We start from the raw sequence: 25,461 nt of genomic DNA, 5'->3' as shown, positions 1-25,461 counted from the left end.
ACTTGGGAGGCTGAGACAGGAGGATTGCCGTGAGTTCAAGGCCAGTCAGAGCTACACAGTGAGTTCAAGTCCAGCCTGAATTACAGAGTGAGACCCTGTCTCAAAAAAAAAAGAAAAGCAGTTCTAGCAGGACATGGTGGCACACACCTGCAATCCCAGCACTCTGGGAGGCTAGAGCAGGAGGATCACAAGTTCAATCCCAACCTAGGCTAGTTAGCCGCGTAGTGAGACCCCATCTCTAAATAAAAAATAAAAAAGGGTCGGGAATGTAATTCACTGTGAAGGCCCTGACATCAATTTTCAGTATCAAGAAAAGTAGTTCTTAGGGGCTCACAATTGAAAACCTAAGTTATTTTTTAAACTATTAATCAAGCACTATAAATACACTGGATAAATCTAATTCATCATCTTTTCTTAGAGAAAGACTAAACAAACACTGGATGGAACCTATACTAACTTGTCAAAGTAATTCGCTTGAACAAATTGAAGGTGAAGGTGGATCCACTAGCAAGGCATGGTAGCACTCACTGGAGGATCACCACACGTGAGTTCAAGGCCAGCCTGAACTACACAGCAAGATCCTGTCTCAAAAAAAAAAAAAAAAAAGAAAGAAAGAAAGGGAGGGAGGGAGGAAGAGAGGCAGACAAGCAGATCCACTGAATTAAAAGACAGGAATGCTCACTTTTCTTGTCAATCTATTTACAACTTTCTGTAGTCCAGATTGGCCTCAAACTCAAAGCAATCCTCCTGCCTCAGCCTCCCAAGTGCTGGGATTATAGGCAATCACCACTATGCCCCGTGTTACATTATTAAAAATGATCTAGAGATAACACGCCTGGAATCCAAGCACTTAAGGAGGCTGAGTCAGGAGGATCACAAAAGTTCCAGCCCAGTCTGGGACAGTTAAGTGACTTTTCAGGACTCTAGCACAGGGAGAAAAAAGACAATCTGGGGATGTACATTAGTGCAAAGGTCTCAATTCCTACACAGTACATAGACACACAAAAGGAATGAGGGACTGACACATGATATATACACGTAAAACTTAAAAGTGTTGTATGCATTCCAAAATGATTTCTTTTATACAGAATACCCAGTTAACAGGTGATTGCTTGGGAGTGGGAAAAAGGGGAGAGTGTGGAGTAACAGTTCCAAAGGTAGATTATGGTGATGGTTGTACAACTGTCAATATACCAAAACCTGCTGAATTGTACACTTATAAGTGAGTTAATTTTATGGTATGTGAATTATATTTCAGTAAACCTGTTAAATACCACTGGGTGGGTGTGGTTGTGTACACCTGTGATCCTAGCACTTGGGAGGCTGAGGCAGGAGGATCACTGCAAGTTCGAGGCCCACCTGGGCTACACAGTGAGTTCAAAGCCAGCCTAGACTAAGTAGTGAGACCCTGTCTCAAAAATAGAAACAATAAAAAATAAAAATACTTAAAACTCAATATGATTAACATAAGAATCCCCCAAAATAAAAAAATATCCAGCAATTTCTAAGATCCAAAAAAAGAATGCACCCCAGATACCATACCAATTTTGATCTCCACTTCTCATGACAGAGGAGGCTAAACACAGTTTCTCTCGGATGGACCATGGCTCTGTGGGGCCAGTACTCAGCAGCTTATGTTCTGAAAAAGGAACAAGGTTTAGAGACAACCAATGAAGTTTTACGACCCAAAGAATCAACTAAGAGCCTAATACAAAATATTCCAGTCACTATGATACACATTGTATAAACCAACCCCCAATTGACAAGCCATTCTGCCTCTGTACTTCCTCCTTGCTATCCCATATAAGCCCTAAACCAGCAGAGGTCAGGGCATGATAGTCTAGGAATGATCCCTATCAGTGCCCATCGACGTAAATAAATCTTCCAAATCCTGGGCGTCGATTTGGTGCTTCTGCTTGCCGTTGCACTGGGACAAAATACGCTACTATTCAATAAACTATCTTCACTGGTCGTGGTACCTATTTTTCTGCATGTGAACTAAAGCCAGGGCTTCAAATTCTGCTTTATTCAAAAGTGGGAAAGTCAGATTAAAACAAAGCAGTTATCCCAAAAGGCTTTCAGGATCCGTTATCCCACTTTCAACGCAAGCGTTATTTCCCAAGATTCCAAGCGGCACGCCCCCTGCAGCCCCGCCCTCCCTTGGCATAAACTTGTTTACTTCCCTCAGCCCCTCCCCCCAAATGTCCGAACGACGACAGTTTCATCCGTAAAACGCAGAAAAATGACTGCAATTTCCTCCGAAGATCAAAAAGCTCATGGATCAAAGAATCCACATCGACAGACTTACAAACGTTACAAAACAGAGTGACTCTTTGAAGTGCCGGCCACGCCAACAAATCTACCACTGAACGCCCCAGTTTCTACAGTGCTTTTTCATCTCTTACCCACAGAGCTTTCAACATACAAAGGCTCGCTGAGCTGCTTCTCTCAAACCCTTCTCCCTCCCTGAAACACAAGCGCTTAGACTCACGACGTCGTCGAACACATGTCTTCGGAGATCCTACGACTGTCAGTATAACCACTCTGCCCACTTCCTTGCAGTGTGTCAAAACTATGGTACCTAACTTCGGTTCTACAAAGGCCTTCCATACAAAATCTGTTCAGATACTCACTGCCCGTTCCTGCCGCCATCTTGGCCCCAAAGTCTTCTACGCCTGTAAGAGATAATCTTGCGAGGCCTAACTCTGGGAACTCTGGGAAATAGAGTACAGGCGTTGGCTCGCGGTGCATACTGGGGAACGTAGTTTTTCACCTAAGAGGAACCAAGCAACTTAAACTAGTTATCCTCTGCGCTCCTGGGAAGGAGTGCTGCAACGAAGAACAGGGGATGGCAGCTAGAGCCTCAGTATTTCCTTTAGGCTTTTTAGTAAATAAATGTCTAGGGTTCAAGGAAAAGAGGTGGGAAGAATCCCGAGCAAAACAATCTAAACTCGCGACATTAGGTATCGCGGACACACGTTAGAGGTCAAAGGGCAAGCTGAAGCAAACGGTCTTCCAGTTTCCCAGCCCCCTTTCCTTACACTGATTGGTAACTGAAGAGTTCGCTCTCTGATTGGCCGAAGGAACTCAGCGCGTAATTTAAAACATGGTATCAGGAACAAAGCTTCACCTCGTGGGCGGAGTTGTGCTTTCCCGCAGCGAAGGTCCAAGTCCTTCCCGCGGGTGTAAGCTGGTACCAGAGAATCTGCGCGTGTCTTGTCCTTGGGTGAGTGTGAGGCTGGACTGGGCTGAACCCAGGTAACCAGCTTTTGCTCGCGCGGAATGAGACTTTGAGAAACGGAGCTTTCTTCATAGCTGTGTTGTCAGTGAGCATTGGGGTGAGAGAGGGATCCTGACACCAGCTCCATACAACACTGTGGGCGAGGCACCCTACCTGGAGCGTTACATTCTGTGTTTGAAGCCAGATTTCTCTTGGCTCCTTTTCGCCTTCAGCAATTGGCCTTAGACTGGATTCCTTTCCATCCTCCTCTTTGCCCATAATCGGAAGGAACGGTGATGCAATTTAGACAGGGGCCCGGGTATCCTAGGCCAAGGGCACTGTTTCTTACCTATAATTTCCAGCTCATTTTGTCCATTGGTGTCTTTCTCCCTACCTACTCTTGTCTCCTTATAGACGTAAGACGCCGCAGCTGTCATGTCTCAAGGGATCCTTTCTCCACCTGTGGGCTTGCTCTCTGATGAGGATGTCCTCGTCTCGCCCATGTTTGAATCCACAGCTGCAGATTTGCGGTCTGTGATGCACAAAGAGCTGCTGTCAGACTCCTCCGACATCTCCACCTCCCTGGAAGACAAGCAACAGGTAAAGGACTTGGGGAGTGGCTTGAGGGCAGAAAGTGATAGTTCTCCATGCAGGGTATGAAATTAAAGACCAGTAATCCTGGAGATCAATTCAAAATTAAAGGCATGACAAGTACAAAACGTAGACTTGTGTACCCATAAGAATATTGTTTGCATTAATGAAATAATGAAAATTTCATGTACAGCTCTCAGTTAATCTCTGAGAGAAGGATGACTGTATCTCTCCACTGTGAAGCTCAATTATGTTAAATAGTTTGTACAGAGCTGGAGGATGTAGTTCAGTGGTGGAACATGTGCTTAACATATGTGATGCCCTGAGTTCAAACCCCAGCTCCACACATAAAAGCAGTAATTTGCACAGCGTACAATCATGTGTAATGAACATTCGGGTTTTAATAATGGAAGCTTCCTTTCTTTCTGTGAGGCTCTGGTTTGTCAGCTACAGTATTATTGACATTTGGGGCCAAATTCGTTGTTGTAGGAACATGGCCTGTGCATTCTAAGATTAGCACAGACTGGGTGTGGTTGTGCATTCCTATAATCCTAGCACCCAGGGAGGCAGGAAGATTGCAAATTTTAGCCCACCCAGGGCAATTTAGTGTCAAAATTAGGAAATTTTCAAATTTCCTAATATGAATTAGGTTGTTTCAAAATTAGGAAATTTGAAAAAAGGATTATGGATGTAGCCAAAGTGAAGGCTATGGGTTCGATTCCTAGTATGTACTAGAGGGGGACAGGGGAGTATTTAGCACCGCTTCTGACCTTTACCCACTAGATGTCAACAATATCTTTCCACTTATGACAACTCAGTGTCCTCTGAGGGAAGAAGTGGCCCTGTATTTGACTATATGCTAAACATTAACATACATTGTCACATTTTTTTCCTCTTTCACAGTTTCTCTAAGATATTTATAAGAGTTTTAGTTGGGTGTGGTGGCCTATAATCTCAGCCCTCAGGAGGCTGAGGCAGGAAGATTTCAAGTTCAAGGCCAGCCTGAACTGTGTAGTGAGACCCTGCTTCAAAAAAACAAAAAAAATCACTGGGCGTGGTGGTATACACCTGCAATCCCAGCACTTGGGAGGGCTGCCTGTAATCCTAGCACTTGGGAGAGCTGAGGAGGGCTGAGGCAAGAGGATTGTTGCCAGTCTGAGGCCAGCCTGGGCTACACAGTGAGCTCAAAGCCAACTTGAACCACATAGTGAGACCCTGTCTTTAAAAGACCAAAAAAAAAAAAAAAAAAAGAAAGAAAGAAAGAAAGAAAAAACACCTAAGAATAAATACATAAGGATTTCTCTTAGGAATTTATAAATTTCCATGAGAGCAGAATCCTTGATAATGTCCTTCATTATGAGCCTGGTTCTTACAACCCACTTTCAGGAGTTCCTGAGCTTCCTCAGCTTTTTTTTTTTTTTGTCTTTTTGAGACAAGGTCTCACTGAGCAGTTCAGGCTGGCCTTGAGCTCACTCTGTAGCCCAGGCTGGTCTCGAACTCACAATGATCCTCCTGCCTCAGCCTCCCCAGTGCTGGAATTACAGGTGTGCACCACCATGCCCGGCATTCCTCAGCATCTTGAACATAAATCCAATTGAAGTAAAGTTCCTGGGCCATAGTAGGCATTCTCTAAATAGCTGTTGAATGAATGAGATGGATGATAATGCTAGTATCAGTCTACAGATGAAGAAACTGAAGCAAAGAGAAAATGGGAGTAGATATTCAAGATCTCACAGTTAAACTTTAGTACTGGCACACACCTCTAAACCCAGCACTTGGGAGGCTGAGGCAGAAGGATTACCACAAGTTCAAGGCCAGTTTGAATTACATAGCAAGACCCTATCTCAAAAAAACCAAAACAAACAAAAAAATCTCGGTTATTAAATGATGACTTAGGACTCATTCAGGTGTGTCTGTCTCCAGGCTGCTTAACTATTGTGCTTAAATGTCACAGATGCCTTTTCATACAAGTCAATCAGATAATCAATGTGACAAGCCAGTTTACAGAATACTGATGAGACAGGGAAGAGTAACAAAGGAGTTAAATTTCTGTGGGTTAGAATGATTATGGAATCACTGTGCTGACACATACCTGTAATCTCAGCATTTGGGAGACTGAGGCAGGAAGATCACTTCAAGTTCAAGGCCAGCCTGGGCTATATAATGTGTTCAAAGAACCAAAGAGTAGCTGCACAGAGATATTAGAGGTGGAATGGAATAATGTCTGAATGATTCCTTAGGGATTGTGCTATTTGCCCATTTGCTCAGAGGTAACTTCTGTGAGATTAATCTGTGCTTCTTTGCTGAAATTCTGCCATAGATTCCTTGTGAGAACAGTACGGAGAAGGTGAAAGTGTACCTGAGGGTCAGGCCCTTACTACCTTCAGAACTGGAACGACATGAGGATCAGGTGACTGTCTGAGGAGGGAGGATTTAAGGAGAATGAGAAAGTACAGAAGAGACTCCCTAGGAATGTTCCCTTCTGTGATTACTGTATTTTTCCTCTTCCAGGGTTGTGTCTTTATTGAGAATATGGAGACTCTTGTCCTACAAGCACCCAAGGACTCCTTTGCCCTGAAGAGTAATGAGCGGGGCATTGGCCAAGCCACCCACAAGTTCACTTTTTCTCAGGTATGGAGGAACTTGTCTGTGAACGAGGGACCAACACGTAGGAACAAATTTATCTCCTCTTTAGAGAGAAGACTTGTATTGACTGGAAGGAATTTCTTTATATATATACATCTATAATTTGGAGGTTCCTTATATACTAGTGGACAGTACTTATGTGTATTAATTCCCAATCATTCTGTTGTTATTATCACTATTATTCCTATCTTCCTGTCCAGGATACTGAGACTCAGTGAATATTGCAGAAGCCATTGGGTTAATCAGTGGTAGATCCATCCCCAAAGCCTGGGCTTTTGATCATAATATTGCCCCCTTGTGTGTGTAGCATCAGGCTTAACGCATAGCACTTCTTACATATGCGTTGATACTGATGAAAGATGAACTAGCAGAGTGACTGGGCCCTCAGTTTTAGGAACAGCTGGAAGCAAGGAAAGAGGTAGCTGCTTGCATGGCATTGAGCACCAGGGGTATATATGCTGGCTCTGCACAGGAGGCAAGTGAGAGGTGAAATATGGGGCTCAGAGAAACTGGGTCTATTTCTAGATCTTTGGGCCAGAAGTGGGACAGACATCCTTCTTCAACCTGACTGTGAAAGAGATGGTAAAGGATGTGCTCAAAGGGCAGAACTGGCTCATCTATACATACGGAGTCACCAACTCAGGGAAAACCCATACAATTCAAGGTGAGTAGTAAGGCTTCATGAGATTGCTGATTGGCCTGTAATCATCTTTACCTTTTGATGCTCTGAGTTAAGGGAGAAATACACTCTCCTTAGCTGTCCATCTCTCATGTCCCTCCAGGTACCACCAAGGATGGAGGGATCCTGCCCCGTTCCCTGGCTCTGATCTTTAATAGCATCCGAGGCCAGCTTCACCCAACAGCTGATCTGAAGCCCGTGCTCTCCACTGAGGTGATCTGGCTAGACAGCAAGCAGATTCGGCAGGAGGAAATGAAGAAGATGTCCCTGCTAAATGGAACCCTCCAAGAGGTATGTATTGGAATCCATGAGGGCGGGGGTAGGGAATACAGATCTAAGGAAGTTTGTGCTTACTTTCTCCCTGTGACCCCACAGGAGGAGCTGTCTACCTCCTTAAAGAAGAGTGTCTACATTGAAAGTCGGATGGGTACTAGCACCAGCTTTGACAGTGGCATTGCTGGGTTCTCTTCCACCACACAGTTTACCAGCAGTAGCCAGCTGGATGGTATGTACAGGACTGGGCTCCATGCCAAGTAACAGTTGAAACCTACTCCTTGCTCTGAACAGCTGCAAGGGGTGTGGACCAGAGGTTGCAACCTGAGGTCCACCCTCCAAGGTGCCTGCAGACCAACAGCAAGATGGACTGCCCTGGGGTTGATGATGTGTACTTTGGCTTTTTCCTCAGAAACGAGTCACCAATGGGCACAGCCAGACACTGCCCCAATAAGTGTCCCAGCAGACATGCGCTTCTCCATCTGGATCTCCTTCTTTGAGATCTACAATGAACTTCTCTATGACCTGTTAGAACTGCCTAGCCAGCAGCGGAAGAGACAGACTCTACGTCTGTGTGAGGATCAAAATGGCAATCCCTATGTGAAAGGTATGTGAACGTGAAAGAGGAAGGCAGGAATCCTGCAGAGAACCTCCAGAGTGACTGGGAAGGGAGTCTGGTATTACCATCTTATGCTTTCTCTTCTGGTCCCAGATCTCAACTGGATTCATGTTCAAGATGCTGAGGAAGCTTGGAAACTGCTGAAAGTGGGTCGTAAGAACCAGAGCTTTGCCAGCACCCACCTGAACCAGAACTCTAGCCGCAGGTAAGTTGTGAGGGTGAACGCTTCATTATGCTTAAGAACCATTAGTCCTTAATCAAACACACATGTATAAATAATGCACTGTTTCTCTGGTATGAGAAAGTGTAAATAAGGACCAGAATGTAAATGGGTATTGTGAAATGGGAAGAAAATGTTCAAATGGGGAGAGTAAAAAGGGAGAGGGTAGAGGGAAAAGAAGGAAGGGAAAAGTAAAAAAAGAGTGAGAGAAAAGGAAAAATGGAAACAAAGGTTTTGTAAATGGGGAGTGGAGGGGAATGAGAGAAAAAAAGAATCAAGTTTTATCATGCACAGGTATTCCCTATGATGAATGTGATCATTATGTATATCTAAAATGTACCAATAAAATCTGATTGAAAAGACAAAAAAAATAATAACAAAAAAGAAACATTAGTCCTTCAGATGTTGTTGGGCTTGGAGGTATGCAATGACTTTTCCTTTTTCTTGACTTTTAGCCACAGCATCTTCTCAATCCGGATCCTGCACCTTCAGGGGGAAGGGGACATAGTCCCCAAGATCAGCGAGTAAGTTTTTCTATGTAGAAATCTAGGAGCAGAGGGGAGGCCCTCAGGGGAACTGTTCTTGTGTTGAAGAGACTCTCTCCAGAACTCTAAGGTGGGCTAAAAGCTTGTATGAGGAGGTCCTTATGTCAGATCCTATACATCATTGTAGGCTGTCACTCTGTGATCTGGCTGGCTCAGAGCGCTGCAAAGATCAAAAGAGTGGCGAACGCCTGAAGGAAGCAGGAAACATTAACACTTCCCTGCACACCCTGGGCCGATGTATTGCTGCCCTGCGCCAAAACCAGCAGAGCCGGTGAGCTTCCCTGTAAGCTGTGGGTTGGGATGGCCTGGGGCTCTGCAATTTGCTATATCTTCCTGGTTACCTCTGGAGATGGTGCTGGGATACCCAAGGGCTACAGCTGTGCTCACAGATTATCTCTGATTCTGTGCCAGAGCAAAGCAGAACCTGGTTCCCTTCCGAGACAGCAAGTTGACTCGAGTATTCCAAGGCTTCTTCACAGGCCGAGGCCGCTCCTGCATGATTGTCAACGTGAATCCCTGTGCATCGACCTACGATGAAACTCTTCACGTGGCCAAGTTCTCAGCCATTGCCAGCCAGGTGAGAAGCTGTAGTTGGAATGGTTGTGCCTACTTTGGGCTGGTAACTCTGCCCTAGAAAGCTGTTACAGACTATTCAAGGAGTCAGTTAAGATTTTTTCATCCCTCTAGCTTGTGCATGCCCCACCTGTGCAGCTGGGATTCCCATCCCTGCATTCATTCATCAAGGAACACAATCTTCAGGCATCCCCTGGTGTACAGAAAGGGAGTAAGGCAGATCCAGGCCTGGAAGACCAAACTGAAAATGAAGCTGACATTTCCCTGTATACCAAGGAGGTGAGACTACAAGAAAGCTTTGGGTGATAGCTCAGTGGCTACACATTTTCCATGCTGCCTTCCAAATAGCCTTGGCCTTTTCGGGGCATGGGCATCTTCTAACCTGACTCAATCATGTGTTCCTCCTAGGAGCTCCTACAGGTGGTGGAAGCCATGAAAACACTGCTTTTGAAAGAACGACAGGAAAAGCTGCAGCTGGAGATACGACTCCGGGATGAAATTTGCAATGAGATGGTGGAGCAGATGCAACAACGGGAGCAGTGGTGCAGGTACTGGCAGAGAAACCCCTTTCTTCCTGTCACCTTAGAACAGAGGGTGGAAGTAGGGGCTGGGATGGAGTTGTGTCTCAAGATCTGTCCCTGAAGTTCATGCCTCGTAATCATTTTCTTTCCCCTCTTTGTGAAAGTGAACATTTGGACACCCAAAAGGAACTACTAGAGGAAATGTATGAAGAAAAACTAAAGATCCTCAGGGAGTCACTGATAAGCTTTTACCAAGAAGAGATTCAGGTGAGTTGCCCTGATTTCCATCAGTGGATTACCTGAGGTGAACTAGCTGCTCAGATTTCCATCAGTGGATTACCTGAGATGAACAGATCTTATAAAGGCGAGCAAGAGCGGAGTTTATAACTCACTGTGTCTGTCCCTTTTAGGTGTTCAATCTCTGCTTGGTGAATTAAGGGTTTAGTTGGCTAGGAAACTATAAGTGCTAACCAACAGGGTTTCTAGGTTTGTCAGAAAGAGTTCAGTTCATTTGTTTCAGTCGTCTGTTTCTGCAGTATTTCTCTGACCCTGGACAGAATCGTGTCCTCTGCTTCCTCTTAGGAGCGGGATGAAAAGATAGAAGAGCTAGAAGCTCTCTTGCAGGAAGCCAGACAGCAGTCCGTGCCCCATCAACACTCGGCGTCAGAAATGTCTCTACGGCGGTCACAAAGGTTGGCAACTTCTGCCTCCACTCAGCAGCTCCAGGACGTTAAAGATAAACTGGAGCAGTGCAAAGCAGAGCTAACCTCCACCACCGAAGGTGAGGACTGAGAAGGCAGGAGTGTGACAGTGGTTCAGGGAGGAGCATCATTCACACCTGGGCCTTCCCATCCAAGCTCAGTGTACTTCCCTCTACTCCTCCTACCAACACCCCCTAACTTTTTATTCTACAGTGTACATGGCCTTACATTATATATTTGCTATAAACTACTGTTAACGCAATAGGTAAGTCCAAAGCTAGAAAACTCATCTGTTTCCTTCCCTCAGAGCTACAGAAGTATCAGAAAATGCTGGAACCACCACCCTCAGCCAAGCCCTTCACCACTGATGTGGACAAGAAGTTAGAAGAGGGCCAGAAGGTAATTGACTTTGTTATAGAAGTTCTTGCCTACAGCACTTTTTATTATCCAAAGCTCTTTATCACTGGAATGGCCATTTATTCAGCTGACTAGCTGTTGTAGTTTTACTGTGCTTCTCCACAAGGCTCCCCAACCCCTCCCAATCATTACCCTGCTTGATCCTGACCAGATCTGATTCCCATTCCTTTTTCAGAATATAAGGCTGCTTCAGGCAGAGCTTCAGAAACTCGGCGAGTCTCTCCAATCAGCAGAAAGGGCCTGTTGCCATAGCACTGGGGCAGGAAAACTTCGTCAGGCTCTGACTACTTGTGATGACATCTTAATCAAACAGGTGAGGGCATCCTGAATAACCCCTCCTCTCCTACTAGACCACTCTATTATATATAAAAGAAGGCAAATGAGGAGCAGAAGGTAAAGAGTTTAGGCTGAACTTCTACTGGGGGCAGTTTTTCATCCTTATAAAACAACATAACTTTATAAAATAAAATAACATATTAAGGATTTATTAAGTACTAGGTACTGTACTAAGTAATTTGTAGGCATTTGCTCTGTTAAAATAGTTGAGAGATAGACACTATTGTAGTTCATCTAAGTTGACACTGACATTTACTATTAAGAAAAAAATATTAGCTGGGTGTGGTGGCACATGCCTGTAATCCCAGCACTAGGGAAGCTGAAGCAGGAGGATCGTTCCAAGTTTGAGACCAGCCTGGCCTACAACTGCATAGCGAGATTCTGTCTCAAAAAGACAAAAAAATACGAACAAGCTATGGCATTCCTCCCCTTTTTTTGAGTTACTAGGGACTGAACCCTGAGCTACTCTCCATCCTTTTTTATTTTTGGTACTGGGAATCCAACTCAGAACCTTGTGCTTGCCAGGCAGCTGCTGTGCCACTGAGCTGTAACCCTGGCCTCCTTTCTCATTATATTCTCAAAATTGAGAATATACATTTGAGAATATAATTGATAATGTATATTCTTAAAATACTGAGATAGGGTCTGACCGGCTAGGCTCAATCTTGTGAGCCTGCTGTCTCTGCCTCTCAAGAGTGCTGAGGCAACATACATGCACTACCACACCCAGCCTTCTTTTCTTTTTCCTATTACTTTTTGCAGTGCTGGGGATCAAAACAATGACTGCCTCCATGCTAAGCCTAAGCTAAGACTTTTCTCATTAACATGGATACTGATTCCAGAGACACTAAAATATTAAAAGAAAAAGATATATTTTGGAAGCTGAGGCAAGATGATCACAAGTTCAAAGCAAGCCTGGAAAACTTAGCAAGAACCCTCAAAATAAAAAAGGCTGGGGATGTAGCTCAGTATTAGACTGCCCCTGGATTTGATCCCCACTCCTGCAATAATAAATAAGTTAATGAGGAAGGAAGGAAAATGTAAATCACCAGTCACAGCACTGATAACTGTGGGGACTAAGGGTCCTGGAAGCTAAATTAACTTACTCAACCTCATACTACCTGGTGCACTAGAAACTGTCTTATTTAGTACTGCTCACGTTTGCGTCTCCAAGGAAACATACCCTCTATTCAGTTAAGAGCTCTAATCACAGGGCTGATCTTTGAAGAGGACGGGACATACTAATTTGCCCTGTTTCTCTAATGGACTAGACAGAAATGTGTTTTTTCTAACCTTACTGATGTTCCTTAGGACCAGACCCTAGCTGAGCTGCAAAATAACATGATGCTAGTGAAACTGGACCTTCGGAAGAAGGCGGCATGCATCGCTGAGCAGTACCATATAGTGCTGAAGCTCCAAAGCCAATCTTCTGCCAAAAAACGCCTGGGTACCAACCAGGAAAACCAGCAACCAAACCAGCAACCCCCCGGGAAGAAACCATTCCTTCGAAACTTACTTCCTCGAACACCCACCTGTCAAAGCTCAACAGACTGCAGCCCTTATACCCGAATCCTGCGCTCACGGCGGTCTCCTTTACTCAAATCAGGGCCTTTTAGCAAAAAATACTAACTGTGGCCAAGGACAGTCCAGTCATTGCCCTGAGGTGGATCGGCTGCTTAGCTTAATAACTAAATCTCTTAAGCTTTATCATATACCTAGAACTTTATCCAGAACAAAATACTCACATACTAGTTATTTTTCCCCCTTTGTATTATAATCACTTTTATAATCTCGTATTTTTTCACTCATATCTATGCACACAAGTTATATTAAATAAAAATATTATTGTTCACATTTATTTGAATTCTAAATTTTAAAAAAATTGTTAAAACAAATCATAAAAAAGGCAGAAAAACTGAGACTCAAAACACCATTCTGGCCCGTGGGAACCTTTACAAAATGGCAGTGGAAACAGAAATGAGTGTCTGCCCAGCCTAAGAAGGTTCAGTAACAATGAATTCGAGTGGTATTGATAACCTACGTTTTTCTTAATATAACATGAACTGTCATACATTATGAGGTGAATAGGTAATAAAAATGTTCTGAGGCCAAGAGGCTAAATCCTGAGCTCAGAATGATCCATAGCATCTAATTTACAAATTTATTACACTACAGCAGGCTCAGCCAAAGCATTATCTGCTACTGATCATGCATGCAAAGGCCTGAAGCCCCTAAGAGCACCACAAGAATGATTCTTTTTTTCCTTCTCTAGAATTTAAGGCTGAAAAAAAAAAAACATTCTTTTGGAGACAGAAGCAGGAAAAACTTCTTACATCAAGTGTTTATTAAAACAGACTAGCACGGCTAGACATGGTGGCAGTGCACACTTCCGATCCCAGCACTGTGGGAAGCTGAAGCAGGAGAATTGCAAGTTCGTGCCCAACCTGGGCAATCTGGTGACTAAGGAAGAGATCCTGTCTCAAAATGTAAAAAAAAATTGTTTTTTAAAGGCCTGGAGATGCAGCTCAGTGTGAAGAACCTGGGTTTAATCCCCAGTACCACACAAAGAAGTTATTTTCAAATACACATGACACTATCTGTAATCCTGCTCCTAGCTTTGCTTTGGTAGGAGTATTACTAACACTAAAGCTATCTTTGCCCTCAGAAAAGGTCAACAACAGTTCACACACTGGGTTTCTTTCTACTCTTTTTTTTATTCAACCCATTACTTTAGATTTGAAAGCTTTTAGGAGACTTTTTCAAAACTTTTGAAGAATGTCTTGTGGAATAAGAAATTAACTCCACTCCATTTAAATCTAATCTCTGACATCAGAATAGGGGTCATGCTCAGCAAATGCAAGTTAATTCTGGCTAGTGCCCTAACCCCTTTCTAGGGCTTCAGGGCCCTTAGTGCCAAGAGGGTAGTGGCAGGCCTCTCCCTTTCCTGCCCCACTCCCAGCAGCATTAAAACCTTGTTCCCGCAGCATCGTCGGTGCTAAAGTGCTGTAAAAGGGATGTTGAGGGGAGGGGCAAGATCTGTAGTCACACTCTGAACAGAAGGGAGATAGAGGTGCTTCTAACTGGCAAAACACAGAACAGTGTGTACGCCTGCCAGTATTATTCTGTCTGCCTCTGAAGGTCACAACCTCCCCAAGGAGCTGTTTCCATCTGTAGAAATGAGAAGCGCTGTGGTCCTTGGGGCAACAGATGTGCTGTTCTTTATATGGAGGTATGGCCTAACATGGGTGCAGCAATGTGCTGTCTTGAAAGTAGGCTGCTATGGAGTGACAGAAGACAAGTTGAGTGGAGACACTCTGCGTGTGGGAGTGTTGTTAGCAGACAGTGAGGCAGGGAGGAAAAAGGGAGCAGGCATTTCAGCTGTAGGAGTCTCGCCTTGGTTCCGCAGCTGCAGGATTTGCCGCAGCAAGGCTTTTCCTTCTTCTCGGGTCTGAAACAAGTCAGGCAACTGTTTCAAAATATGTACAAGGCAATTCTCAAACACAGGTTAAGGTACTGATCCACAGGTCAAAACACGCTTCCCACTGACATTCTTATCTACCTTCCCCCTACACAAGATGGACAACAACATATATTCTAGCCTAAAATCCAAGCCCTTTATTAAAGAAGTGATACTTACATCATTGAATGCACAACACTTTTGGGCACAAGTTGAAGCTTCATCCCACAGCTTGCACTTAAAATAGTACTGGGCCAGATAGCGAAAAGCTGTGCTTTCCTCCAAGTGTTCCACTATTTCCTAAATAAGGAAAACAGGAATGACTGAGATGGTAAGAGTAAGACTGCCAAAAAAAAAATAAGGTCTCCATAAAAATAAGACCAATAAGAACAAGACCAAGCCTCATACCCCACAGGAATAGATATCCTGGATATATTTGATGTAACACTGGGCAGCCTGTTCTGATTCAGTCAATTGCTCATGAAGCCTACAAAAGAAATTGGGCATTAAATACAAATCAAACTTCAAAGCAAGTTAAGTGGTGAAAAAGTACAACCACATTAAGTCTAAAAGAACTGAAAATAGACAAGTACAAATTTTGACGTAAATGATACAATGGGACTTAAAAGAGTATTAGTACCCACCAGATGTTACAGTTGCTGCTGCAGAGTTTAGAATAGGAGTGTAGCTCAGTGGCAGGATGACTGTCTATCAGCCTGAACTACACAGCAAGACCTTGTCTCAATCAATTAAACAATCAACCAACCAACAAAGAAACAAATAAATTCAGAAAAGAACTGGCAGGAATGAAATTGCATTCAAGAACTTCTTGCCCACCATTTCTGAACTGTTTTTATTTACTAACTTTTTGACTCTTATTGAAGGAGATCAGTACCTAAAGTAGTTTTCCTAGACTGCTCTAACAGAAAAATTTATTTTCTTGCCAGGAGGCCCATACATGTAATCCTAACTACTCAGGAGGCTGAGGCAACCTGCCTTTGAACTGAGCAAGACCTATTTCAAAATAAAATATGAAAGGCTGGGATTGCAACTCAGTGCAGAGTAACATAGTGCTGTATTTTTTCTTTTTCTTTCTTTTTTCTTTTTTATGGTGGTGCTAGGGATCAAACATAGCACCTTGAAATGCCGGGCAAGTACCCTACCACTGTGATACATCCCTTGCCCATTCATTTCTTTTTCTCAATTCTTGATCCCTAAGGAAAGCTAGTCCCACTTAAAAGATTAGTGGCATTCTCTAGAGTTAAGATGGCTAAATTCTCAGACCAGCATTCGTGCATCTTTCCGTATCTCCACAACCATGTATGACAGTAGAAGGATGGGTGATTGTAGAACAGGACCCTCCAGCTTGGAGAAGCCAAGAGAAACATCAATAGCATTCCCTTCCTCTCACTCACTTTGCCAGCTTCACCAGAGCCATTTTCTCCACATCTCCCACAGCATAAGCTCTCCAATAACACTGTTGGAAAAAAATACATTGGTCATTTGACCACTGTTCCATGAACCACAGGAATTGCATAAAGGATAAAGTCTTGCAAGCCTCCTAGAAATTCAGACTTGCAGAACTCAAGGTTTTTTGTTTTGTTTTGTTCCGTTCTGGCCAGTTCTGGTAAGCCTACACTACATAGTGATGTTTCCACCAGTGATCTCAACCCACCTTTGTTTTTAGCCTATGAACCTATAACTATTCAGACCTTCCTATACGTATAGATCAGAACAGAGAAAAAGTTAGAACACATATAGCCCAACCTTCACCCAAACAGATTTCCATGGAAATTCTCCAGACCCCAATCTTAGGTACCTTTTTGGCTTCCACTAGTTGATTGAGTTTCTCATAACATTCTCCCAAAGCAACCAGCATACGAGAATCATTGGGCCTGAGAAAGAAGAGGAACAGATTGTCACCGCAAAGAAATGATCTGAGGTTTCGTGGTTTGTTTTTTCTTTTGTTTTCTTGAGACAGGGTCTCACTATGCAGTTCAGGCTGGCCTCGAACTTGCAGTGATCTTCCTGCCTCAGCCTTGATCTCCCTGTACAAGAGTCCACCACCACACCCGGCTCATTTATCTGAAGCCTTCCATGGAGGAACTAGCTCCACCACTTTCACTGCCACTTCAAATCTATACAGAGACTGAAAGAGTAGCTAATGCTTCATACACTCAGATTACTTATAACTATAGGTGTTCTTAAGTATAGTATTAACTCCCTAGAGTAAGACACTAAATGAAAGTAACCAGATACCACTTAGCAAGTTTCAGCTCAGGTCTCTAAGAGTCAAAAACCACTCATGGCAATTTACAGTAGCTAACAAAAGAGAAAGAAGCCAGGAGGCTCCAGGTTTCATACCCAGAACCAAAAAACTAAAAAAAGAAAGAAGTGATATCACCCCTCCCACACCATGCATATTACCAAGTGATGGACTTACCGGAGCTGGTGGGCCCGTCTGTAATAATAAAGGCAGTAAAATGGCATCTTAAGGATTTCATAGGTCTGCCCGAGGCCGTACCAAGCTCTGTAGTCCCGCTTGTTGACTTCTATGGCATGTCTAGGAAATGGAAAAGACAGACTGGTAACAGGGCAGGATCAAGAATAGCCCCTTGCAGGCTCAACAGATGCTCCCGACATCACAGCAGTGTGTCCCACCCCACCATCCAGCCGCACGCTCACCGATAAGCTTGGATGGCAGCAGAGGTGTTCTTCATTTCCATATACTCATGCCCCATCAGTGTCCAGGCCCCCAGATACCGAGGATTCAACTTCAGGGCTCTCTGGAAATATAAGGCTGCTTTCTCATGCTGAGAACGTAAACTATAATAATTGCCTAAGGACAAAAAAAAGGAAACAAACAAAAAAAATGAACTAAAAAGGTAAAATATAAAACTCAGTAAATTAGACACCATTCTACCAAGTAGGCATAAAATCCTAACCCATTCCCCCTAAAATCCGGGCAGTAAAGCCAAACTATATGCCCTCAGATGCTAATATTATCATTCCCTATATTTTTAACTCTATCATGCATTCTGGTTTTTCACAATGTCTTTTTCTTTATTTTTTCTCATCTGGGTACAACATTTACATATATTTTCTTGAAATAGGGAAGAAAAGTTCTACAGTATGCTTTAGATTGGTGGGGTTTTTTTTTTTTTTTTTTTTTTTTTTGATTGGTGGTTTTTAAATCACATTCTTTCAAGGTTTCCAAGCAGGTACACCAAAAAGCAAAAAAAAGGAAGAGCTCTCAGCTGTCCCCCAAGAATGAAGGCATTTCTATTATTGTCCTTAAAAGCATATGTGAAATATTTTAAGATGCGATCGAAGACTTTATTAGGCAGTCTAAAAGCCATCTGTCTTTTGTTTTTGTTTTTTGAGACAGCATCTCCCTATGTAGTTTGGGCTGTCCTTGAACTCACTATGTGGCCCGAGCTGGCCTGGAACTCACAGTGACCCACCTGCCTCAGCCTCCCAAGTGCTGGGGTTACAGATATGCGCCTAGGTGTTTTTTGTTTTTTTGAGACAGGGTCTCACTCTGAAGTTCAGGCTGGCGTGAACTCATTATGTACCCCAGGGTGGCTTTGAACTTGCAGTGATTCTCTTACCTCAGCCTCCCGAGCACTGGGGTTATGGATGTGCATCACCAGACCTGGCATTAAAAGCTATCTGTCTTAAAGGAAGTAATAAATGGATACACAAAAGTAGTACAGCCACCCAGCAGCAGTGGTTGGCCTCTTCTGACTCCAATCCACATCCTCAATGAAGACAATAAGAAAGTCCATCCCAGTGCTGTCTGAAGACAACACAGCAGTGTGACTCTGTATGTCTCTGGTGAGTCCTTCCTTTCTCTACCCAAAGAGGTGAGAATAAAATGTGAAACTAAATGGAAAAAAGAAAAGAGTAGTCTATTCAAACAAGGGAGTACTATTCAGGGATAAAAAGAACTACTAAAAATGCAACAACAGGGATGAGCTTCAAAAATATGCTAACTGAGTTGAGTGTGATGACTGGGAGCCTGAGGCAGGAGAGTGGCTATGAGTCTGAGGCAAGCCTGGCTACAGAGTAAGTTCAGGGTCAATCTGATCTACATAATGAGATTCTGTCTCAGACAACAACAAAAACTAAGTATTTCAAAACTGCATTTATACAAAATTCCTAGAAGAGGCAAAACAAAGCGGTAGAAGCCAGAGCAATGGTTATAAGGTGAGCAAGAAACTGAAAGCAAATACACCCAAGGAATGTTTGGAGGTGATGGGATATTCGGAATAGGGTTATGATGATAGTTACAAAACCAAATCTGCCAGGCATGGTGGCCTATGCCTGTAATCCCAGCACTCAAAAGTTGAACAAAGAAGATCTAGAGGTTGAATAAAGCCTAGGATACATATTGAGACCCTATCTCAAAAAAAACCCCAAAATTCTAAATTTACAAAACTCACTGAATTGTAAACTTTAAGCCTGTGAACTCTATGGTATGTATATTTTACTTCAATAAAGATTTTTGGTTTTTTGTTTTTTTTTTTTGGTACCAGGAATCGAATTCAGGATCTCACGCTTGCCAGGTAGGTGCTATACCACTGAGCTATATCCCTGGCTCTAAGGTTATTTTTAATAATGGACTGAAGCTATTTCATAAACTCTGGCTGAGTGAGAAAACTAAAATGCAGGGTTAAGTATGTAATCTGACTCTATTTTTGTAAAGTCTACTATACCTTGCATGTATGTGTATTTGTGTGTGTATTCTTCTGTGGCGTAAGAAATGTTAACCCAAGTGACTTACAGAGGAAAGGGTGAACCTGGGCCTGGTAGCACAGCCTATGATCTCCAAACTCTCAGAGGCTAAAGCAGTAGGATTACAAGCTCAAGCCCAGCCTAGGTAATTTAGTGAGACCCAACTCAAAACCCAAAAATTAAAAAAAAAAAAGATCAGGCATGGTGGTACACACCCACCATCCCAGCTCAACGGAGGCTAAGGCAGGAGAATTGGTGACAAGTCAAGGTCACCTTGGGCTACAAAGTGAATTCAAGGCCAGCCTGGAATACATAACAAGACCCTATCTCAAAAAACAAAATTAATTTTTTTTTTTTTAAAGGGCTGGGACCTGGGCTACAAAGTGAGCTCATGGCCAGTCTGAACTGCACAGGGAGACCCTGTCTCAAAAAGACAAAAAAAAGGGGGGGGGGGCGGACTAGGAGTGGGTGCACACACCAATAATCGTAGCAGTCAGGAGGCTGAGGTACAAGGATTGCTGCAAGTTCCAGGCCAGCCTGAGCAGCATAGCAATACCTTGTCTCAAAAACAACAAAAAAAGACAAAAACGGAAACTTCATGATAGGAAGAATTAAGAATTGGTTCTGGTGCTCTGTAACACAATAGGTTAACTATAGTCTACAGTAATATTTCAAAATAACTAGAGGAGTCTAAAGGTTCCCAATACATAGATATGATAAATATTTAAGGAGATAGATATCTGATTTGGTCATTATACACTGTATACATTTGGGGGAGGGCAGTACTGGGGATTGAACCCAGGACCTTCTCACTAAGGTACATCCTCAGTCTCTTTATTTTTTTTGACAGGATCCTACTAAGTCACTAAGTTCCCCAGGATGGCCTCAAACTTGTGATCCTCCTGCCTCAGTCTCCTAGAAGGCTGGGATTACAGGAGTGCATTACCATGCCCAGCTCACATTGTATACAAGTATGGAATTATTGTACTCTACCCCATAAATTTGTACAAATAGTGCATCTCAATTAAAAAACAATATAGAAGCTGGGCATGGTGCTGCATGCCTGTAATCTCAGCACTCAGGAGGCTGAGGCAGGGGGTTCACTGTTTGAGGCCAGCCTGGGCTACAGAAGCAAGTTCAAGGCCATCCTGAACTATATAGTGAGTCCCTATCTCAAAAAAAAGGAAAAAGAACCAAAAAACAGTATAGAAGACATTTATATAAAATTCTAGGGAACTGTAGCAACAGAAGGCCAATCAGTAAACTGCTGTTGTGTCACACATCTATGGTCCCAGCAGCTCAAGAGGCTGTGACAAGAGGGTCCTTGGGCTTAGGAATCCAAGAGCAGCCTGGGCAACATGGTGAGACCCTGTCTCAAAACGAATGAATGAAATTTGTTTTGCTTTTGAGACAAGCTCTCACTATGTAGTTCAGGCTGGTCTTGAACTCACAGCAATCCTCCTGCCTCAGCTTCCTGAGTGCTGGGATTGCAGGTAGGCACCACCATGTCTGCTTTAAGGGACTGTTCTTCATTTAAAAAGTCAAGTGTGGTAGTATGTCTATGATTGCCACACTTTGAGAAGCTGAGGCAGAATTTGAGCCCAGCCTGAGCAATTTACTGAGACCCTGTCTCAAGATTAAAAAAAAAAAATTTTTTTTGTTGTTTTTTTTTGAGACAGGGTCTTACAATGCAGTCCAGGCTGGCCTTGGACTTTAGGTGATTCTCCTGCCTCAGCCTCCCAAGTGCTGGGACCACCACACCCAGCAAAAACAATTTTTAAAGGGTAAAGATTAAAAAAAAAAGGGAGGGTTTGGGATATAACTTGATGTTAAGGCCCTGGGTTCAATCCCCAGTACCCCCCAAATACATACACACACATACACACACACACACACACACACACACACACACACACACACACGGAAGAGTACAACAAGCAAAAACCCCTGTACTTTAAAAAAAACCCTCCTTTATATATAAATTGTATGTACATAAATAAGCCAGATAAAAATAGACCGAGAGTCAGGCACAGTAGCACATGCCTATAATCCCAATACTCAACAGAAGGATCGAGTTCAAGACAAGCCTAGGAAGTGCCTGTCTGGCAAGCGAAAGGTCCTGGGTTCGATTCCCGGTACCAAAAAAAAAAAAACAACAACCAAAAACAAGACAAGCCTAGGCTATTCAGTGATTTCATGGCCAGCCTGGACTAAGAGTAAGACCCAGCCTCACAAAAATCCCTCCTGGTAGGGCTGGGAATTTGCACAGCGCCTGCCTGGCAAGCACACGGTTGTGAGTTCAATTCCTGGTACCAGAAAAAAAAACAAAAAACAAACAAACAACAAAAAAAAATCCCTCTTAGCAAAAACAGATTAAGACGTACATATACTAACTTGCAGAAAACATGAGATACTGTCAAATGAAAAAAATAAAATAAAATTATGGAGTAATTTCATTTTGGTAAAAGAACAATAAAACACACACTCTCTCTCTCTCTCTCTGTGTATATATATATATTCTTAAATGTGTCTAGATCCAGCTTTTTAGCTTAATTCAAGAGAAATCAATGACATCAATTGTCTGAACCCTCTACTTGATTAAATTCAAACTCAATTTCATGTTCATCTAGAAAAAAGCTGGATGGAGGGCTTTATGTCCTACACAAGGGTATCTGCCTCTGCTACTGACTCAGCCTCAGAGATAGAAGAGAAAGCAGACTGGGCAGTGTGCCTGAAGGTGAACTCTTGTAATAAAGCAGAAGAGACAGGGCAGTGGTGGCAGGGTGTAAGCCCAGCTGCTGCAGGAGTTAGGATGAAAAAAGAGAGATTAATGAAGCCAGAACAGGCAAGTGCACGCAAACATTAAATAGAGGACATTTTTTAACTAGATGGAAGACCTAAAATGCACTGAGTGAGGTGGCTGAGAAAGGAAGATCACAAGTTCCAGCCCAGCCTGGGCAATTTACCAACCTAGTGAGACCCTGTCTCAAAATAAAATGTAAAAAAAGGCTGGAGCTATAGCTCCACACAAAGGCCTTAGGTTCAATCCCCAGTACAGCTAAATAAGTAAACAAACAAACAAATAAGTACAGAATGAGAATGTGCCAAACAACTTAAACTGTTGTAAGTTTTTAATATATATTAATGTATTCCATCTTCACCTATTTGAAGGTTCTATTATTCCTCTCCTTTTATAGATGAAGAAACTAAAGCAGAGTGAGTAGGCAACTTGTCCAAGGTCATACAACTAGTTAGTATGAGAACCCATATTTAAACTTGTACAGTTCGGGTTCAGGGTACAACTCAGGGGTTGTACTTTTCTAGTTCAACCCCCAGAACTGCAAAATAAACAAATGTGCAGTCTGCCTCAAGTCTTAATCTTAACTATGCTGAATACGCCCACATAATACTGCCTCTCAGCAAGTCTGGCACTCCTCAACAGGGAGAAAAGGAAGCAATTCACACCAAGAGAAACCAGAAGCAAGAACTAATAAGTAGGACAGTCTTCCCATCACTCTACTCTAAGGTACATCTTTCAAATTCTCAGTTTCAGGGCTGGGCAAGCGCAAGGTCCTGAGTTCTATTTCTGGTACCAAAAAAAAGCAAATAAAAAGGTAAATCCTGAGTTTCCTCCTGTCTCTTTTCACTTCTTGTGAACTGGCTAAAATACAAGAGATGAAGTATATTGTTTGTCTTACCTAAGTCACCTCTTCCTAACCTTAAAGTAGGGCTCAATTCAACAAACATTTATTGACTATATGCTCAAAATTTTGCTGGGCATTGTGGATATACTGAAGGGGGAATAAAAAACAGTCGAGTTTGCCTCTAATGATTAAAAAAAGACAGGGTCTCACTATGTAGTTCAGGCTAGCCATGAACTCACTATTTAGCCCAGGCTGGCCTGGAACTTGCACCAAATCTCCTGCCTCAGTCTCCCAAGTGCTGGGATTACAGGTGTGTGCCATCAGGCCCAGCTCATTATTCTTTATCTGGATGTCTCCTCTGATTTTAATTGGCTTCAAGTCAACAGGCTATATTACCTTCTCCACCTCAATTTCCTTTCATCATATAAAAGGCACTGTTATCAATCTGGTTACTCAACACCAATTCCTACTTATTCTACTTCCTAAATTATCTCCAAAATCCAATTACTTTTCCATTCCTCCTGCCAATATATCAGTTTAGGCTCTCATCATCCCTATACTGGATTACAGCAAAAGCCTCCATGCTGGCCTCTTGCCCTTTTACTCCTCCTCTCAGGACACTGTCACCAGCCCTCATTCTAAAATGAAAATCTGTCTCAAAAAAAAAAAAGAAAGAAACTTAGGGCCAAGGACATAGCTCAGTGGCACAGCGCCTGCTGGGCAAGCATGAAGTCCTGAGTTTGAGTCTCAGAACCAGAAAGAAAACCTAAACTTTTTTTTGAGACAGGGTCTTACTGAGTAGCCTAAGCCGGCTTCACATCATCTTGCCTCAGCCTCTCAGTGCTGAGATTACAAGAATGTGCCACTGTTTGCACTCAAAACATAAACGTTTAGGAGGGCATAAAAGGTTCCTCAGGTACCCCAGTTTGGACATTTCTACCTCTCACTGTGTTTCAAAGTTCAATGGACTATTTTGACCACAATGTCTGCTCCTCTGTACTGTGATACTCTTCTCAAGTCAATCTTTATCCTCCCTGACCCATTGTACTTGTTTGCTCCTGCCCATTCTTTAAGCAACACCTCCAAGAAGCGGTCCCTAATCTGAGCACATTGGCTATGTTTCTTACGATTTCCTTAGCATTCTGTGTAAACTGTACCTGTAACACTTGACCTACAGGACTGGAGTTTCCCTCTCCTCTCTCACCCCACTTTCCCTCTCAATGCTTTACCACTGAACTCCATTTCCAACCCCTCAACCTCCTGCATCAGCCTCTGCAGAGCTGGGATGAAGCTGTGTGCCAGCATAATCAGTTAGGGTTGTTTTCTTACCAGTCTTCCTCAATAGGCAATTCAGCTAAGTACAGCAATACAAATCACAGCACTTGTTACACAGAAGACATTCAAGGAATATTTTCTAAATAAACTAGTGCCCCTCCCCCAGTACTGGAGATTGAACACAAGGGGTCTGCACTCAGCTATATCCCCAGCTTTTTTTATATTTTATTTTAAGACAGGGTCTTGATAAGTTGCTAAATTGCCCGGGCTGGGCTCCAACTTCACAATCCTCCTGCCTCAGCTTCCTTGAGTGCTGAAAATACAGGTGTACCACCACACCTCAAAACAAATCTTGATGTAACAGACAAAAGACCCAGAAACAGGTATCCCTTTCATTTTCAGGGAACCCAGACTTTCAATCAGAACTAACTAAGAATACTTTCTCCAGAGTGGTCATTTACTTGTTTATGCCAACGGATCATTAGGGCACACAGTGTGGTCAAATACCTAGGGTCATGGTTCTCAACTAACAGCGATTCTTATCCACAGAAGGCATTTGCAGCATCTAGAAACATTTTCAGTTGTCACAACTGTGGGACAGGGTTATTGGCATTTAGTGGGTAGAGGCCAGGTTTACTAGAAATACCTACAATGCACAACAAAGCCTCCAACAAGCAAAGTTACCCGGTCAAAATGTCAGTAGTGGTGAGACTAAGAAAACCTGACTGAAAAAAAAGAAAAGAAAAGCTGTTATAGGAAGACTCATCTCTTTTTTTGTTTGTTTGGTTTTGGTTTTGATACCGGAAATTGAACTCGCAACTCTGTGCTTGCCAGGCAGGCTCTGTGCCACTGAGTATATCCCTGGCCCCTTCATCTCTTTTTAAGGACTAGAAATTCTTACAAACTTTTCAGTTACATAAAAGTTTAAAACAAACACAACTATGATCCAACCTTTTACTTTTAGGAACTTTTTTTTTTTTTTTTTTTTTTTTTTGTTTTTCTCCGGT

General features: G+C 42.9%; 3 protein-coding genes across 15 annotated transcripts in view; 1 reads left to right on the top strand and 2 right to left on the bottom strand.

The window, feature by feature from the left end:
- Window positions 1–2,740, bottom strand: part of Brd8 (bromodomain containing 8) — a 42,960-nt gene extending 40,220 nt beyond the window's left edge. For 9 of the 11 annotated variants that reach the window (XM_005382124.2, XM_005382125.2, XM_005382127.2 and 6 more), the window contains exons 1-2: window positions 2,634–2,740; window positions 1,543–1,639 (exon numbers count right to left, since the gene is read on the bottom strand). In XM_005382124.2, the coding sequence (XP_005382181.2) occupies window positions 1,543–1,639; window positions 2,634–2,652 (116 nt within the window). In that variant the 5' untranslated portion in view covers window positions 2,653–2,740. Of the gene's footprint in view, window positions 1–1,537; window positions 1,640–1,979; window positions 2,092–2,633 lie in introns of those variants that run through there. The other 2 variants (XM_013512997.1, XM_005382126.2) reach the window with 2 other exon arrangements.
- Window positions 2,741–2,817: 77 nt separating this feature from the next.
- On the top strand, window positions 2,818–13,195 carry Kif20a (kinesin family member 20A). Its single transcript, XM_005382123.2, has 19 exons — window positions 2,818–3,226; window positions 3,635–3,820; window positions 6,132–6,221; window positions 6,323–6,442; window positions 6,983–7,121; window positions 7,240–7,427; window positions 7,512–7,641; window positions 7,822–8,016; window positions 8,122–8,233; window positions 8,704–8,772; window positions 8,921–9,064; window positions 9,205–9,370; window positions 9,481–9,645; window positions 9,775–9,914; window positions 10,052–10,154; window positions 10,470–10,668; window positions 10,896–10,987; window positions 11,181–11,318; window positions 12,653–13,195. Exons 2-19 carry the CDS (start codon window positions 3,656–3,658, stop codon window positions 12,968–12,970), a joined length of 2,673 nt encoding a protein of 890 aa, XP_005382180.1. The 5' UTR covers window positions 2,818–3,226; window positions 3,635–3,655; the 3' UTR covers window positions 12,971–13,195.
- A 469-nt stretch (window positions 13,196–13,664) lies between these two features.
- The window catches only part of Cdc23 (cell division cycle 23), a 26,992-nt gene continuing 15,195 nt past the window's right edge, over window positions 13,665–25,461 (bottom strand). For all 3 annotated transcript variants that reach the window (XM_005382120.2, XM_005382121.2, XM_005382122.2), the window contains 7 exons: window positions 17,484–17,637; window positions 17,242–17,361; window positions 16,618–16,693; window positions 16,214–16,275; window positions 15,207–15,285; window positions 14,979–15,098; window positions 13,665–14,789 (listed from right to left, as the gene is read on the bottom strand). In XM_005382120.2, the coding sequence (XP_005382177.1) occupies window positions 14,619–14,789; window positions 14,979–15,098; window positions 15,207–15,285; window positions 16,214–16,275; window positions 16,618–16,693; window positions 17,242–17,361; window positions 17,484–17,637 (782 nt within the window). In that variant the 3' untranslated portion in view covers window positions 13,665–14,618. The remainder of the gene's footprint in view (window positions 14,790–14,978; window positions 15,099–15,206; window positions 15,286–16,213; window positions 16,276–16,617; window positions 16,694–17,241; window positions 17,362–17,483; window positions 17,638–25,461) is intronic.

The sequence above is a fragment of the Chinchilla lanigera genome, unplaced genomic scaffold, assembly GCF_000276665.1.
Source record: "Chinchilla lanigera isolate Chin_1 unplaced genomic scaffold, ChiLan1.0 scaffold00017, whole genome shotgun sequence".
Classification (NCBI taxonomy): domain Eukaryota; kingdom Metazoa; phylum Chordata; class Mammalia; order Rodentia; family Chinchillidae; genus Chinchilla; species Chinchilla lanigera.
Note: the sequence above shows the minus strand (reverse complement) of the source record. Positions and strands in the feature narration are given on the sequence as shown.

Bases quoted from the DNA above. Each gene is read 5' to 3' on its own strand.
- Kif20a (XM_005382123.2), top strand. From the start codon at position 3,656: ATGTCTCAAGGGATCCTTTCTCCACCTGTGGGCTTGCTCTCTGATGAG. The intron at 7,122-7,239 runs GTGAGTAGTAAG...ATGTCCCTCCAG, and splicing joins GAAAACCCATACAATTCAAG to GTACCACCAAGGATGGAGGG. The intron at 7,642-7,821 runs GTATGTACAGGA...CTTTTTCCTCAG, and splicing joins CAGCAGTAGCCAGCTGGATG to AAACGAGTCACCAATGGGCA.